Source organism: Xiphophorus hellerii, chromosome 7 (assembly GCF_003331165.1).
Source record: "Xiphophorus hellerii strain 12219 chromosome 7, Xiphophorus_hellerii-4.1, whole genome shotgun sequence".
NCBI classification, from domain to species: Eukaryota; Metazoa; Chordata; class Actinopteri; order Cyprinodontiformes; family Poeciliidae; genus Xiphophorus; species Xiphophorus hellerii.
The window spans coordinates 4,667,185-4,681,448 of record NC_045678.1 but is presented as its reverse complement, the minus strand read 5'-3'; the positions used below and the strand labels follow the sequence as shown (position 1 = coordinate 4,681,448).

At 38.7% G+C, this 14,264-nt stretch overlaps 2 protein-coding genes across 2 annotated transcripts; both read left to right on the top strand.

Annotated features, from left to right (window-relative positions):
- The first annotated feature begins 7,088 nt into the window (after positions 1-7,088).
- Positions 7,089-8,363, top strand: LOC116722579 (trace amine-associated receptor 13c-like). Its single transcript, XM_032566734.1, has 2 exons — positions 7,089-7,278; positions 7,418-8,363. Exons 1-2 carry the CDS (start codon positions 7,106-7,108, stop codon positions 8,232-8,234), a joined length of 990 nt encoding a protein of 329 aa, XP_032422625.1. The 5' UTR covers positions 7,089-7,105; the 3' UTR covers positions 8,235-8,363.
- Positions 8,364-11,213: 2,850 nt separating this feature from the next.
- LOC116723509 (trace amine-associated receptor 13c-like) lies at positions 11,214-12,629 on the top strand. The gene is made up of 2 exons (XM_032568516.1): positions 11,214-11,394; positions 11,535-12,629. The coding sequence occupies exons 1-2, from the start codon at positions 11,222-11,224 to the stop codon at positions 12,349-12,351; spliced, it is 990 nt and encodes a 329-aa protein (XP_032424407.1). The 5' UTR covers positions 11,214-11,221; the 3' UTR covers positions 12,352-12,629.
- Positions 12,630-14,264: the final 1,635 nt, after the last annotated feature.

Sequence of the window (14,264 nt, the reverse complement as noted above, 5' to 3'; positions counted from 1 at the left end):
TGTTTGTATGACCCTTTGGAGCAGGCGTGTCAAACGTACGGCCCGCGAACCGGAACCGGCCCGCCGAACGATTTAGTCCGGCCCGGTGGCTAAATGCATTATCATTATTCAACAATGATTATTGAAAAAACATGTACTTCGTTTAATTTAAAATCTGCAATTCCCACTTTATCCACGAGGGGCGCTGTGCTTTATTCAGAGTGGACAACATGATGCAACACTGCATCAGAACTAACAGCAGATGGCAGCACTGAGGTTCAGGTCCTGTAAACGGCTTCGATTCTATTGCTTTACCAGCTTTTTACTTTTTTCCTGGCAACCTCATCAACGAAATGTCTTTGTCAAAAAAGCGAAAGGTAGACACAGAGTGTCGGATTTTTCAAGAAAAATGGACTTCTTCTTATTTGTTCACGGAGGTGAATAGAAAACCTGTGTGCCTCGTGTGCCGGCAGCAGGTTTCGGTGCTTAAGGAATACAATATTCGGCGCCACTATGAAACTCAGCATGGCGAAAAATACAAGCACTTTAACGGATGATGCGCTTGTCCAGGCTAAAAGATGCCAAGTTTCAGGGGTAAATACTGAGTAAAACTAAATCCTATGGAATGTTACTGTCAACGTTGCACTATTAAAAATTACAGCTTTGAATATTTGCTGAATTAATTCTGTTAAAGTTAGTGCTAGTCAGTAACAGATTTACAACAAAAGAGTTTTGCTGAGTAAAATATTTCTCATGCATGCAATAGATGTTATGTATGTAAGTTTTTCTATATGTATACATTTTATGCATCAACAAGAAAGGTGACAAATGTACTTAATCAAATATCTGTTTAAAGTAGCTGACATTTCAAATGCATGAAGCCAGACAATTTGTTCAAATTGATTCCCATATGTGGAAAATTGATTTTAAATCATTTATTAATTTTTATCTGTTTGATGTATTATGTCATGCAGGACAGTGTTTTTAAGTTCCAAAAACTGTGAATAAATGTTTTGCAACATTGTACAATCACTGTGATCAGTTCTTATGCATAATGCACTTAAATAAATGTAAAAGTAGTGTTGAAATTGCACATGCTTTTCTTAAAAACTCTGAGCTTTTCATAATATATTTTGTAAAAGTGAAACTTGTTTAATATAAAGATCAACAAGTCCACTTTTACTAGTTCTATTTAATCATGCAATGAGTTTACTTGTGTGGCCCCCTTGAGATCAGATTAAGCTGTATGCGGCCCCTAAACCAAAATGAGTTTGACACCCCTGCTTTGGAGTATTGGGGTGTGTGTTAACGAGCTTGCCATTGTTAGTGGTGAGAATGGTTCCTGGCCTGCAGCACTGAAAAATAACAAAAGACAGGCGGTCTGTGTGCAGCAGCACCTGGCAGACAGACAAACAGACAGACAGACACAGGACCTGGCCTGCAGACAGGTAGGTCATAAGTGGTTGGCAATAGAAGCAGCTGCAGCAAAGTATGGGAAGGTTTAGTCACATAAACGCCGTTCACAATCATCCACATATTTATGTCACAGTTTGCAGGCAGGAGGTGAGAAGCAGCTGTTATTTACTGAGAGGCTAAACAATAAAGTTCAACACCGCGTTTGTATCCGGCCTCTGATGTCCTGATGCTTCATCAGGGACAGATCCAGATCCTTATGTTGGTTTATTAAGTTAAATCAACTTAATAAATGAATCTGGATAAACTACATATTTTTTTCAGTATACAGGATCTGTGAAAAGCTAAAATTACATGTAAAAACATGTTTAAAATGATTAAAATTCAAGTTGTATTCGAAGAATGATGTGCACGATAATATCATTTTGGATATTTTAGTTTTTTAGTTTGGAACAACTTAAACGTTTGAGTCGACTTTGTGTAGAGATTAGTCAAAGAGATTGGAATTATTTATTAGACATAAAGAATGATTTAAGTAAGACTGACTTAATTTAGTCATGTTAAACACACATAATGAAATAAGTTAGTAAATTGAGTTGGTTAGACACAGGATACTAAACTGGCATTAAACTCAGTTGTATCAAGTCAAGTCAAAGTAAAAAGTTCCTCTAAGCTAATTTAAGTTAGTTAGATTTGTAACTTTTAGGTTAACTGAACACAGAAAAGGACGCTGGCATCACTAAAACAAAAGAATTAAGTGAGATTAATGTAAATAAGTCCATAAAATTAACCATAGCCAACAACACTTTTTTATAATGTTAAGAACGATGGTAAACAGCATAATGGAAAGGCGTTGTTGTCATGGAGCTTCTTAAAGAGACAGAGGCCAATTTCAAGCTGCCAAATTGTGACATAAATTTCTCTTAACTTAAGTTTGATATTTTCAGCATTTTAAAACAACAGAGGATAAGATGGTGAGTTTCACAGCTAAACAATTTGAGAATGAATTTCTGATGGCAAACATAGAAAACAGAAGATGTGTGAAAATAATGAATGTCTTCTTTACTTTTGTCAGAATTTTTTTTCTTATGGTGAGACAAAAAAGGTAAATCATATAAATGAAATTCATCTGCAAAGTGGAGGAGGAGGAGGCAGAAACTCCCCAGAGAGATAAAGCAAGAGAGGAGTTAAGGCAGAAAAACATGTGTTACAGGACAGGATCAGATCAGAGAGCTGCAGCCGTCTGAGGATGGAGATCCAAGACAGAACTGATCTCTGTTTCCCACATCTCCTCAACAGCTCCTGCAGGAAGCCCACACTTCACTGGTCTGAAGCCGTTCTCCTGAACTCTGTGCTGCTCTTCATCTCACTGATCACTGTAGTGCTCAACCTCCTCATCATCATCTCAGTCTCACACTTCAGGCAAACAGCAGCTTCTCAGCTGAACCTACACTAAACTTCCACCTTAGCATTTGGAAATGTATAGCTAGAAGGAAAAGAAATTAAATTTAGATATTTTTTCTATATTTGATGCATAATTGTGATTTTGTCTCCTTCCAGGCAGCTCCACACTCCTACAAACATCCTCCTCGTCTCTCTGGGTGTTTCAGACTTTTTTGTTGGTCTCCTGCTGATGCCTTTTGAAATCTACAGATTTACATTCTGCTGGTTTCTTGGAGAAGCCATGTGTGTTTCACTTTGTTTCTTGATTTGTAACCTCATCAGTGCTTCAATTTGGAACATTGTTTTGATATCAGTTGACCGCTATATTGCTATATGCTACCCTCTGGATTACTCCAGGAAAATGTCGTTGACGAGAGTCAAATATTGTGTTTGTCTGTGTTGGTTCTGTGCTTCTTCCTGCAGCTTTGTCTATTCAAATGATGTGATGGTTCAGTTTGGCAAGAGGAAATCCTGCACTGGAGAATGTAAATTTATCATAAACTACATTCTAGGAACATTTGATGTTATTTTTAATTTCATACTTCCAGTAACAACCATCATAGTTCTGTATTTGAGAGTATTTGTGGTGGCTGTGTCTCAGGCTCGTGCCATGCGCTCTCACATTACAGTCGCCTCGTTTCATTCAGCGACATCAGGAACAAAGAGATCAGAGTTAAAAGCAGCCAGGACTCTGGGGGTTCTAGTTGTTGTATATCTAATGTGTTACTGTCCATATTACTGTTACTCTATAGTTCAAGTTAATATAACCAGTACCTCATATTCATCAATTTTGTTTATCCTCTTTTACTCCAACTCTTGTCTGAACCCTGTGATCTACGCCCTGTTCTACCCCTGGTTCAGAAAAGCTGTTAAAGTCATTGTTACTCTACAGATACTGCAGCCTGGCTCACGTGAGGCCAACATACTGTGAATACACTGCTGACTGACTGGAATAAGAATAAGAGAAATTCATCATTAAACATTTCTAGTCAGTAGTTTGCACATTTAAATGAACTGTTTTATGTCATAAATCAACAAACAAAAAGTAGATGTTGCTTTGGGGAGTTGGGAACAAATGTACAAAATACCATCTTTGATCTGTCTTCTGGTTCATGATTGTTTAAAATTTTCCAAAAATGTCTTTTTAATCTGTACGCAGCATTATCATACATCTGATTATATATTTATTATTTTGTTTCTGTAATTCTGCGTCCTAACTTTGAGATTGATATTAACTTTTAAAGTCACCTTAAGCTACAGCATTTACCTGATATATTAAAACATATTAAGTTTTTTAAAAATTAATGAGAAACTTCAATTTATTTGTTGTTTTTCATCAAATTCACATATGTTTATTCAATTAATTCACTAAGTCTATAAGGGGGAACAAACTACAGGCAACTTCTGTGACATTAACTTAAAGTTGTGAGCAGTAGACAGAGGAAATGTGTCTACTGATAGTTTTGGTCGGACGCTTTTATCATGACTCCATGGGTTACTTCATGAACCACTGATGTATGTGCAAAGTTTGGTGACTTTTCGAATATATTTCAGGCTCTGAATGGCCAATTAAACTTTTGCTCAAAATAACGCTTTTCCTGCACAACTCCACTAGGGTGAACAAAATGTGCTCTTTAATCAAAAATATCCGTCTTCCTGTTGGGTTTGCACCATGGATCCAAGAGACTTTCATGTCCATCCTGAGAATAGTGGATGGAAAACAGTTGTTTTCATGAGCAGTTAATATTTTTGCTTTACTGAAATACATAATCAATATAAAGGATAATGATGTTTATTATAGGTTTTCGTTTTTATGTTAGAATTTCTTTTTAATCTAAACATATTATATTGTTATTTTCAAGATATGCTAGAGTTTTGTTACTTATGAGCTATGTACAGTAGTTGCGTTTTGTGGGACAAAGGAAACAGCATTGGTGGGGGAGGGTCAACTGGTTTGAGCTGGTTCTGAGGGAATGTGCAGGTTGCTGCATGATTGGGGGAGAGGAACAATGTTTTATCAATGGGATGTCCTCACCTAAAATCAGATCATGCTGCGGTTGAGCTGAGAAGTTGTGCTGTGAGTGTGATCTCCATTGATCACTCTTTGTAATTTTTGGAATAAATTGGTTGTTGATTCCATTCACTGACTCTGCACTTCTTTGTCACTTCAACGAACTCTGAGGACATTAAGTCGTTTCTCTAACACAACTTGTTTTATGATTGTCAATTGTAACGCTGATTGAGGCTCGGCGCCTGACTACGGCCAATAATGGTGATATGGCAATCAGAAGGATTCGACTGAGGAGCCCGTGTGTGAATGAACACCATCAGACAGAAAGTAAAGTTAAGTTATTGTATTTGCATGTATATTTTTCCATATATTTAGGAAGGTAATGAATAATAATAATAATAATAATAATAATTTCTTATAAATATAAACAATAAACACAACAAGAAAAACAACAATAACAAACAAATAAATAAACCCTGATGACACCCAAGAGTTTTTCTCTCTCTCATTCAAGTCCGTGCTTTTTGTTGGTAAGGTGATTAATGATTCACCAAACAATAGTCCAACTGGTTTTAGTCCATAATCCAAGGGAAGCAAAAGGAGGGAGGAGGGAAAAAAAATAAAAATAAAGGTCCGGGAAAAATGAGGTAGTTCGGTTCAGTTACATCCTACCGCAAAGCTGCGGTGATCCGGTGGTAGCTCGCCATCCTGACGTGGAAACAGTGTGTGTGTGGGGGGGCTGACCTAAACGAGGTCACACATAAAACAAAAATTAGGATTTAACCAGAGTTAACCTGCTATCCAACAACTAAACATTCAGAAAAATACATAGCTATATTCCAAATAATATTTGTCAGGAATCATTCAAATAAGTTTAAACTTAATCACATTAATATTACAGATCAAGTAAAGTCAAGTAAGATATCGAAGTAAAGTGCACTTTTAAGTTCTATCCAAGTTTAATTGACACTAAAGTCAATTAAACTTAATTTACTTAAATACTATTTCAATAAACATTGAATTGGTTTCTGGTTTTGTTGCGCAACTACAGAGCAACCAACCAACTGCAGAGTTCTGTTGGCCGTTCACAAAATCAAATGAAAAATAACTAAAAATATCCCTAAAGGACAAAATCAAAGGGCTTATTTAACGCTTTAAGGGCATATCTTTAATTCGGCCACATAATTAACAGAAAAAAAATGATTTTTAGTCTACAAAACCATTTTAAAACGGCAATATATAAATCGCAAGTGGGCGTGTCGCCACCAAGTTTCCACTTTAAAAAAAATGAAAGACATAGGATCAACAACTCACCGTCGAGTAGTTGTCATAACACACCCAACGTGGTGCTTCGGCTGTGTTAATCTGAGCCGATTTAGCAATGTTCTTGCAGCGATTTAGGAAAACGCCAACACACGCAGCCAGCCACAGCGACAGCAGCAACCGTCACGAAGAGGACCGAGTCCACCGAGGATCCGGAACTTAAAGTGTGCTGCTGCTTGACCCTCCAAAATAAAATATGTTCTGATTATTTTGTGCAGGTTACACAACCAAAGGTTGGCTTGGCGCAGATTTTTCTTAAATAATTCTAGGAGGTACTGTGGAGGCCAAAATGGCTGCATCCCCATGCATTTTAGGACGGACATCCATCCATCCATTTTCTAACACCCTTGCCCCCAGTGGGGTCAGGAGGGGTCCCGGCGCCTATCCCCACCTAATGTTCCAGGCGAGAGGCGGGGTCACCCTGGACAGGTCGCCAGTCTGTCGCAGGGCAGTACGGACATCCAAAAGACTTTTTTCCTTGATTTAGGGTGTATCTACCTACGTACCAGGTTTTAAATCTCTACAAAGTGTGGTTTGGTGTATCTCACGTTAGGGGGAACCATAGAGCAGTTTTGTCACACCCACTCTTGATTCCACTGAAATTTTAAAATTTCCTGCGAGGAAAAATTTGGGGTACATTTTGGTGAATTTTTGAATATATTGAGGCTACAAAAACCATGTAAAGACATGGGAACGTGATTACAGTAAGCCTTCACTCAGGCATAGTGAAATCGAAAGCAGAGGCCACCAGTTACTGATTATGAATGAAACAAAATGTAATGTTACTGAGTCCTAAAGATAAAATGAGTTTTCAAAAAAGTGAAGAGAGGAGGAGAAACTAGAAACTCCCCAGAGAGATAAAACACCAGAGGAGTTAAGGCAGGAAAACATGTGCTACAGGACAGGATCAGATCAGAGAGCTGCAGCCGTCTGAGGATGGAGATCCAAGACAGAACTGATCTCTGTTTCCCACATCTCCTCAACAGCTCCTGCAGGAAGCCCACACTTCACTGGTCTGAAGCCGTTCTCCTGAACTCTGTGCTGCTCTTCATCTCACTGATCACTGTAGTGCTCAACCTCCTCATCATCATCTCAGTCTCACACTTCAGGCAAACAGCAGCTTCTCAGCTGAACCTACACTAAACTTCCACCTTAGCATTTGGAAATGTATAGCTAGATGGAAAAGGAATTAAAATGTAGATATTTTTTCTATATTTGATGCATAATTGTGATTTTGTCTCCTTCCAGGCAGCTCCACACTCCTACAAACATCCTCCTCCTCTCTCTGGGTGTTTCAGACTTTTTTGTTGGTCTCCTGCTGATGCCTTTTGAAATCTACAGATTTACATTCTGCTGGTTTCTTGGAGAAGCCATGTGTGTTTTGTTTGGTTTTTTCATTGGTACCATCATCATCTGTGCTTCAATCTGGAACATTGTCCTGATATCAGTCGACCGCTACGTAGCCATTTGTTACCCTCTGCATTACCCCACCAGAATCTTGTTGACGAGAGTCAAATATTGTGTTTGTCTGTGTTGGTTCTGTGCTTTTTCCTGCAGCTTTGTCTATTCAAATGATGTGATGGTTCAGTCTGGCAGTAGTAAATCCTGCACTGGAGAATGTAAATTTACCATAAGCTACATTCCAGGAACATTTGACCTCATTTTTAATTTCATACTTCCAGTAACAACCATCATAGTTCTGTATTTGAGAGTATTTGTGGTGGCTGTGTCTCAGGCTCGTGCCATGCGCTCTCACATTACAGTCGCCTCGTTTCATTCAGAGACATCAGGAACAAAGAAATCAGAGTTAAAAGCAGCCAGGACTCTGGGGGTTCTAGTTGTTGTATATCTAATGTGTTACTGTCCATATTACTGTTACTCTTTAGTTGGGATTAGTTTAACTAATACCCCTTATTCATTTTCTTTGTTTTTCCTCTGCTGTGTTAACTCTTGTCTGAACCCTGTGATCTACGCCCTGTTCTACCCCTGGTTCAGAAAAGCTGTGAAAGTCATTGTTACTCTACAGATTCTGCAGCCTGGCTCACGTGAGGCCAAGCTGCTGTGAATACACTGCTGACTGACTGAAATCAGAACAACAAGAGAGATTTATTCTTTAATGTTCTTAATTAGTAGTCTGTAGATTTTAATGACCTACTTTGTATTTATAAACTAATAAACTGAAAGTAGATGTTGTTTCGGGGAGTTGAGAACAAAAATAAATTAACTAAGTACCAAATAACTACCTTTGATCTTTCATCTGCTTTAAGATTATTTTAAATATCCAAAATAATGTATTTTTAAACTGTACACAGCATTATCATACATCTGATTGTATATTTATTATTTTGTGTCTTTAATTCTGCATTCTGACTTTGAGATTGATATTAACTTTTAAAGTCACCTCATGCTACAGCATTTAACTGATATATTAAAAACATATCAAGGTTTTTTAAAAATACAAATGGATGAGAAGCTTCAATGTATTTGTGCTTCTTTCGTCACATTGGCAGTTTTTTACTGGTGAGTTTGTCTTTTAATCAGATTCATGTAGTTTTATTAAATTAATTCACAATGTCTCTAAGAGGGAAAAAACTACAGGCAACTTTCAGTCTTTGACATCATTTTAAAGTTGTGAGCAGTAGGCAGAAGAAATGTGTCTACTGATAGTTCTTAATATTTTATTTTGGAGAAACTTTTATTAATATAATTTATTTTCAAGTTAGACATAAGTCACTAAAACCTCAACATAATGAGAAAGCAATGTCTTTAGCCAAACTGATTTGAAACGGCTGTGTATTTTAAAATATGGAGAGACTAACTTTCACTGAGCCAAATGCTTTATAAAAGGTGTGCTGAGAATAAAGGAGAACAAAAAAACTTTTACAAGTTAGAAGAAGAAAAAGCACTACAAGTAAAAATTCAAAGCTATCAGCAGCTTTGAGCTGCCCTCATAGCTCAGCGCTGCTTTGGCCCTGTTGCTACAATAATAATTCTCACGTTCTTGTTTCAGTGGGCGGGGCTTAAGAGATGTCATGAAACAACCACACCAATGTGTGTAGCCGTGCTCCCTGATGACCAATCAGCACCACAAAAACTCTGGTGCTGATCGCTTTATGTATCAGGGACTTTTAGCTGTTGGAGTCAAGATCAAACCCAAGCATATTGGGCTCTTTAGAGATGAACAAAGGTCATTTATATCCAGTTTGGTGCAAATTGGATTATGTATGTGTGACTTAGAGCCAACCGTGTTCAAACAGCGAGGGGTTGGAATTCGCCATTCTGCCACATCCTCATGCTAAATGCACTAGAGCCCCTTGTGAGGGAAGGATTTAGCTCAGGGATGGGCAATCCTGGTCCTCGACGGCCAGTGTCCTGCAACTCTTAGATGTCTCCTTGATCAAACACACTTGAATCCAATAGCTGAATCACCTCCTAAGTGCAGGCAAGTTCTCCAGAGTCCTTCTAAGGATCTCATTATTTGATTCAGGTGTATTGAAGTAGAGATACATCTAAAAGTTGCAGGAGACCAGCCCTCGAGGCCTGGAGTTGCAAACCCCAGATTTAGCTTCATGTTAATCTAGGTCTCTAGACACCTGTTTAAATCTGTATGAATCAAAGAGTCAAAGGAAGACAACCAGCAGCAAACCAGGAGACTTCCAGTCGGAAGGGGCTGGGTTTTAATTGACATCATTATTTGACCAGTGTAACAGTTACAAATGTGCATTTTTGTGGACTGGACATGGATTGATCACAGGAGGTTTGGTGTTTCTGTGACCTATAGTGCATTAGATATAACATTTTTGGTTTTGCGGCAAGATGTCATGCCACACCCCTTCAGCATGCACAAAATCTCACCATTTTGATAACGTTAGATCACCCATGCCTTTTGAGCAAACTGACCACATTTCAAACCGACTGATGGAAATCCCTAGGAGGAGTTTGATCAAATGCGGAGACTGTGAACAGCAAAAATTGATTCAAAATCCGACCTTCAATGCAAATTGGCTGACTTCTTGTTTGGGTTAAATTATGGGTAAAGGAGTTGTGCAAGTGTAACAAATCTCATGCCTCCACTACAAGGCAAGGTCAAAGCAAGGGTAAAGTTTCTGGGGGAGGGCGCTCTGGAGCAGTTTGTGGTATGACTTCTAGGAAACATGTAAAACATGTAAGTTTTATGAACGACCAATGTATGTGCAACATTTGGTGACTTTTAGAATATGTTTAGGCCTTCAAATAGCCAAATTACTTTTGCTCAAAATAATAAAGCCATTCCTGCACACCTCCATTAGGGTGGACAAAATGTTGACTTTGATCCAAAATGGCCAACTTCCTGTTGGGTTTGGACAATGAATCCAAGAGACATTTTGGTACATCTGGATAACTTATATACTGTACATAAGTTGTCAGGATGACTGAATTCTATGAATGTCAGTCAAAGGATGACTTGGGGCTGATTTATTTATTTATTTATTTATTTTTTTTACCCCTTCAGGGTGTCTTTTGTGGGCTCTAGTGTCCCTTATATGAAAGTAGGCTGACAGGAAGGGGGAAGGAGAGAGGGGGAAAACATGCGGCAAATGTCGCCTGGTCCGGGAGTCGAACTCGCGCCAGCTGCGTCAAGGACTCAAGGCCTCCAAATATGGGTCGCGCTAACCCCTACGCCACCACAGCATGCCCTTTATTTATTTTTTAAAGAATTCTAGGGGGCGCTGTGGAGAAATTAGGCCATGTTGACCAAATATTTCGGTCTGGAATCCCGTAGGGAGATGGATTAGGACGGATTATAGTGAGTTTGGTACAGCTTGGCTTAAATCTGTGGAATTTAGAGACAAACGTATGTCAACGTTGTTCTGTCTCGAACAAATTAAAATAAAATACAATGAGGTTTGTCTTTTCACCGCGACTACATGTGAACATGTTTGCAATGCTCTGAGCAAAGAAGGAGGGAGGAGTGACAATAGATTCCCTCCAGAGACTAATGCACAACGTGGACTTAATGAACAGATATCAGTGGGTAACAGGGACTGTGGCGAACACTTGATCTCTCTCAGGATGGAGATCCAAGACAGAACTGATCTCTGTTTCCCACATCTCCTCAACAGCTCCTGCAGGAAGCCCATACTTCACTGGTCTGAAGCCGTTCTCCTGAACTCTGTAATGTCTTTCATCTCACTGATCACCGTAGCGTTCAACCTGCTCATCATCATCTCAGTCTCCCATTTCAGGCAGATATTAATGTCCTAGCATCAACCTATATTTCAATGTTTTTGAAATGTGAAGTTATATTTCCAGGACCTCTGTGATCATCTCTGACAGATTTAATGACATAGTAAACGGATTATTGATGTTCTCTGTTTTCTTCCAGGCAGCTTCACACACCCACTAACATCCTCCTCCTCTCTCTGGCTGTGTCAGACTTTCTTGTTGGTCTACTGTTGATGCCTTTAGAAATCTACAGAAGCACAGCCTGCTGGTTTCTTGGTGATGTCGTCTGTGTTTTGTACTTTTATCTAGTTGTTCACATAGTCTGTGTTTCCACTGGGAACATTGTTCTCATTTCAGTCGACCGCTACGTTGCCATTTGCGACCCTCTGCATTACCCCACCAGAATCTCCATGGCAAAAGCCAAATGCTGTGTGTGTGTGTGCTGGCTGTGGAATGCCCTCTACGGTGTGTTCTTTTTGAAGGACGACATGATTCAACCTGGAAGAAGTAACTCCTGCACTGGAGAATGTGCACTTCTCATTAACTTTGTTGCTGGAACTCTCGATGTCGTTTTGAACTTTGTGTTTCCTTTGACCATCATCATAGTTCTCTACATGAAAGTGTTTGTGGTGGCCGTGTCTCAGGCCCGTGCCGTGCGCTCTCACGTTGCATTTTTCACATTCCAACATCCACAAAGTTCAACAGCGACAAAATCCGAACTGAGAGCAGCCTGGACGCTCGGGATTCTTATTGTCATATACCTTGCATGTTTCTGCCCCTATTGCTTTTATTCTCTTATTGAAGTTAATCAGTCCAGCACGTCTCATGGCTCACTTGTGGTTTTTCTGTTTTATCTAAACTCCTGTCTAAACCCTGTGATCTATGCGCTGTTTTACTCGTGGTTCAGGAAAGCCATCAAACACATCATCAGTCTGCAGATACTGGAGCCGGGCTCCCGTGAGGCCAATGTACGGTAATGAAGTCCAGTGGGTTTTCATTCATCTGTCTTTCAATGTTTGCAATGTTTCATTTAACTTTAAACATTTAATGTTTGTATGATTACAAGAGAAAAACAAAGGCATGTTTTTTTTGTACCTTCTTTCAATTTTTATGAGAAACCATTAGGTCAATTCTTCATTAAAGGTTGTTGTGACGATATATTTTCATTTGGGATCAGAACCGTTTTCTTGGTAGGAAAAGGAGGCACACAGACACAATTTTTTGTCTCATTCAAATAAATCTGCCCATATCGATCTTTTGCAGTCTTCTTTTTTTCTCTACATTCAAATGTGTGATGGCACATTTTCTAGTTGTTAGTTCAAATAACTAACCCTTTTGGCCAGGGTTAGTTATTTGTAATCCCACAATAAAAAAAAAAATCCTTACCCAAAATGTAATTCTGAACAAAATCAGCTCAACAAAAGTTATAACAATGTCCACATTAGTTCCTTGAAGGTGGAGTATGTAACTTTTATTTTTTTTAAAATATCTTCTTTACATATTTGTTAAAACTCTCACCATGTTGTGACAGTTTGTTATGAAACTTTTGCACCTGCAATCAATTGCACTCGCAATCTTTGTAGGTCGTCCATAACTCGCCCACTAACAGAACACGCAATTTTCTTAGTATGGAACCTGTTCAAATTACGCCCTGAGTATTTATCACTAGAAATTTTGACATAGAGCTGCAGTTGAAACCAGATTTTAAACATACACCAAATAATATATATACATATATGTTTTTCTCACTATCTGCCTTTCCAGTCACCATAGAATTGCGCAAATTTAAATTGGGAAAATTAATTTGCTTAATGGAAACACATTGAATTAGAAAACATGTTTTTTTATTAAAGTTTGTGTCCTATGAGGGGGTTTTTCAGCCATATCGGGAAAAAATGTATTTCTTAAAACTGTAATGGGAACACTTTTATCACATCACACCAGTAATGTGACACCAGCTGGATGTTACTACTGGTGAAAACCACAAAGAAAACAACAGGAAGTAGTAGGAGGATGATAGTTTGTTTTTGTTACAGATAATGTGCAGCTGGCTCCACCAGAGCAAGCATAGCATCACAGTTCTTAAAAAGTTGTGAGTCATTTTCATGTGTTGAATCCATACATCTGTCACGAAATGTGGTCTGAGGTTGTGAGGATTCAGGCGTGGTCAGACCCAGGTTGTAGTGAAAACGATGGCTTTAATAAGGAGCAAGAATACAAAGTCCAGGCAGCACAGGTGAGCAATAAGACAAGGAACTATGACACTGGTTAGCAGCTGGAAGGGAGCTAGACGGCAATGACACGACACCACGATAAACAACTTTACACAACAAATGACAGCAAAGACAGGACATTAGACCAGAATCTAATGAGGACCAAGAGACACAGGTGGGTTTAAATACACAGGGAGTAATCAAGGAAATCGGACACAGTTAGGGACAATCAAGGGGTAGACGTGACAACACAGAGACTCAATTAACACAAAACCCCCACATCCCTACAATATCTTCTGCAAAATCCCCAACTATAATTTCCCCAAAACTCCACATACGTAGCTGTGGCTGTACAAGCAGCTTGTTGTTCTGACAACAATGTCTCCTCCGATGGCAGATAGATGATGAGCGCTAGCTCTGACGTTTGAAATATGAATATATGACATGTAACAGTTTACATCCACTGCTTCATTGATTTCTAATGGCTTATCGCGTGAACAAGCTTATTCACATGTAATTTTTATTTAATTTCTCATTTAATGCCAACACTGCAATTGTGAAATTCTGTGTTTTTTGACATTAGCAAAACTTACATAATGTGATGCCCAGCTAGCTCAAAGGCAATGAAAAAATGGGAGACAGATGAGAAAATCTCCACAAACAATAATTTATTTATA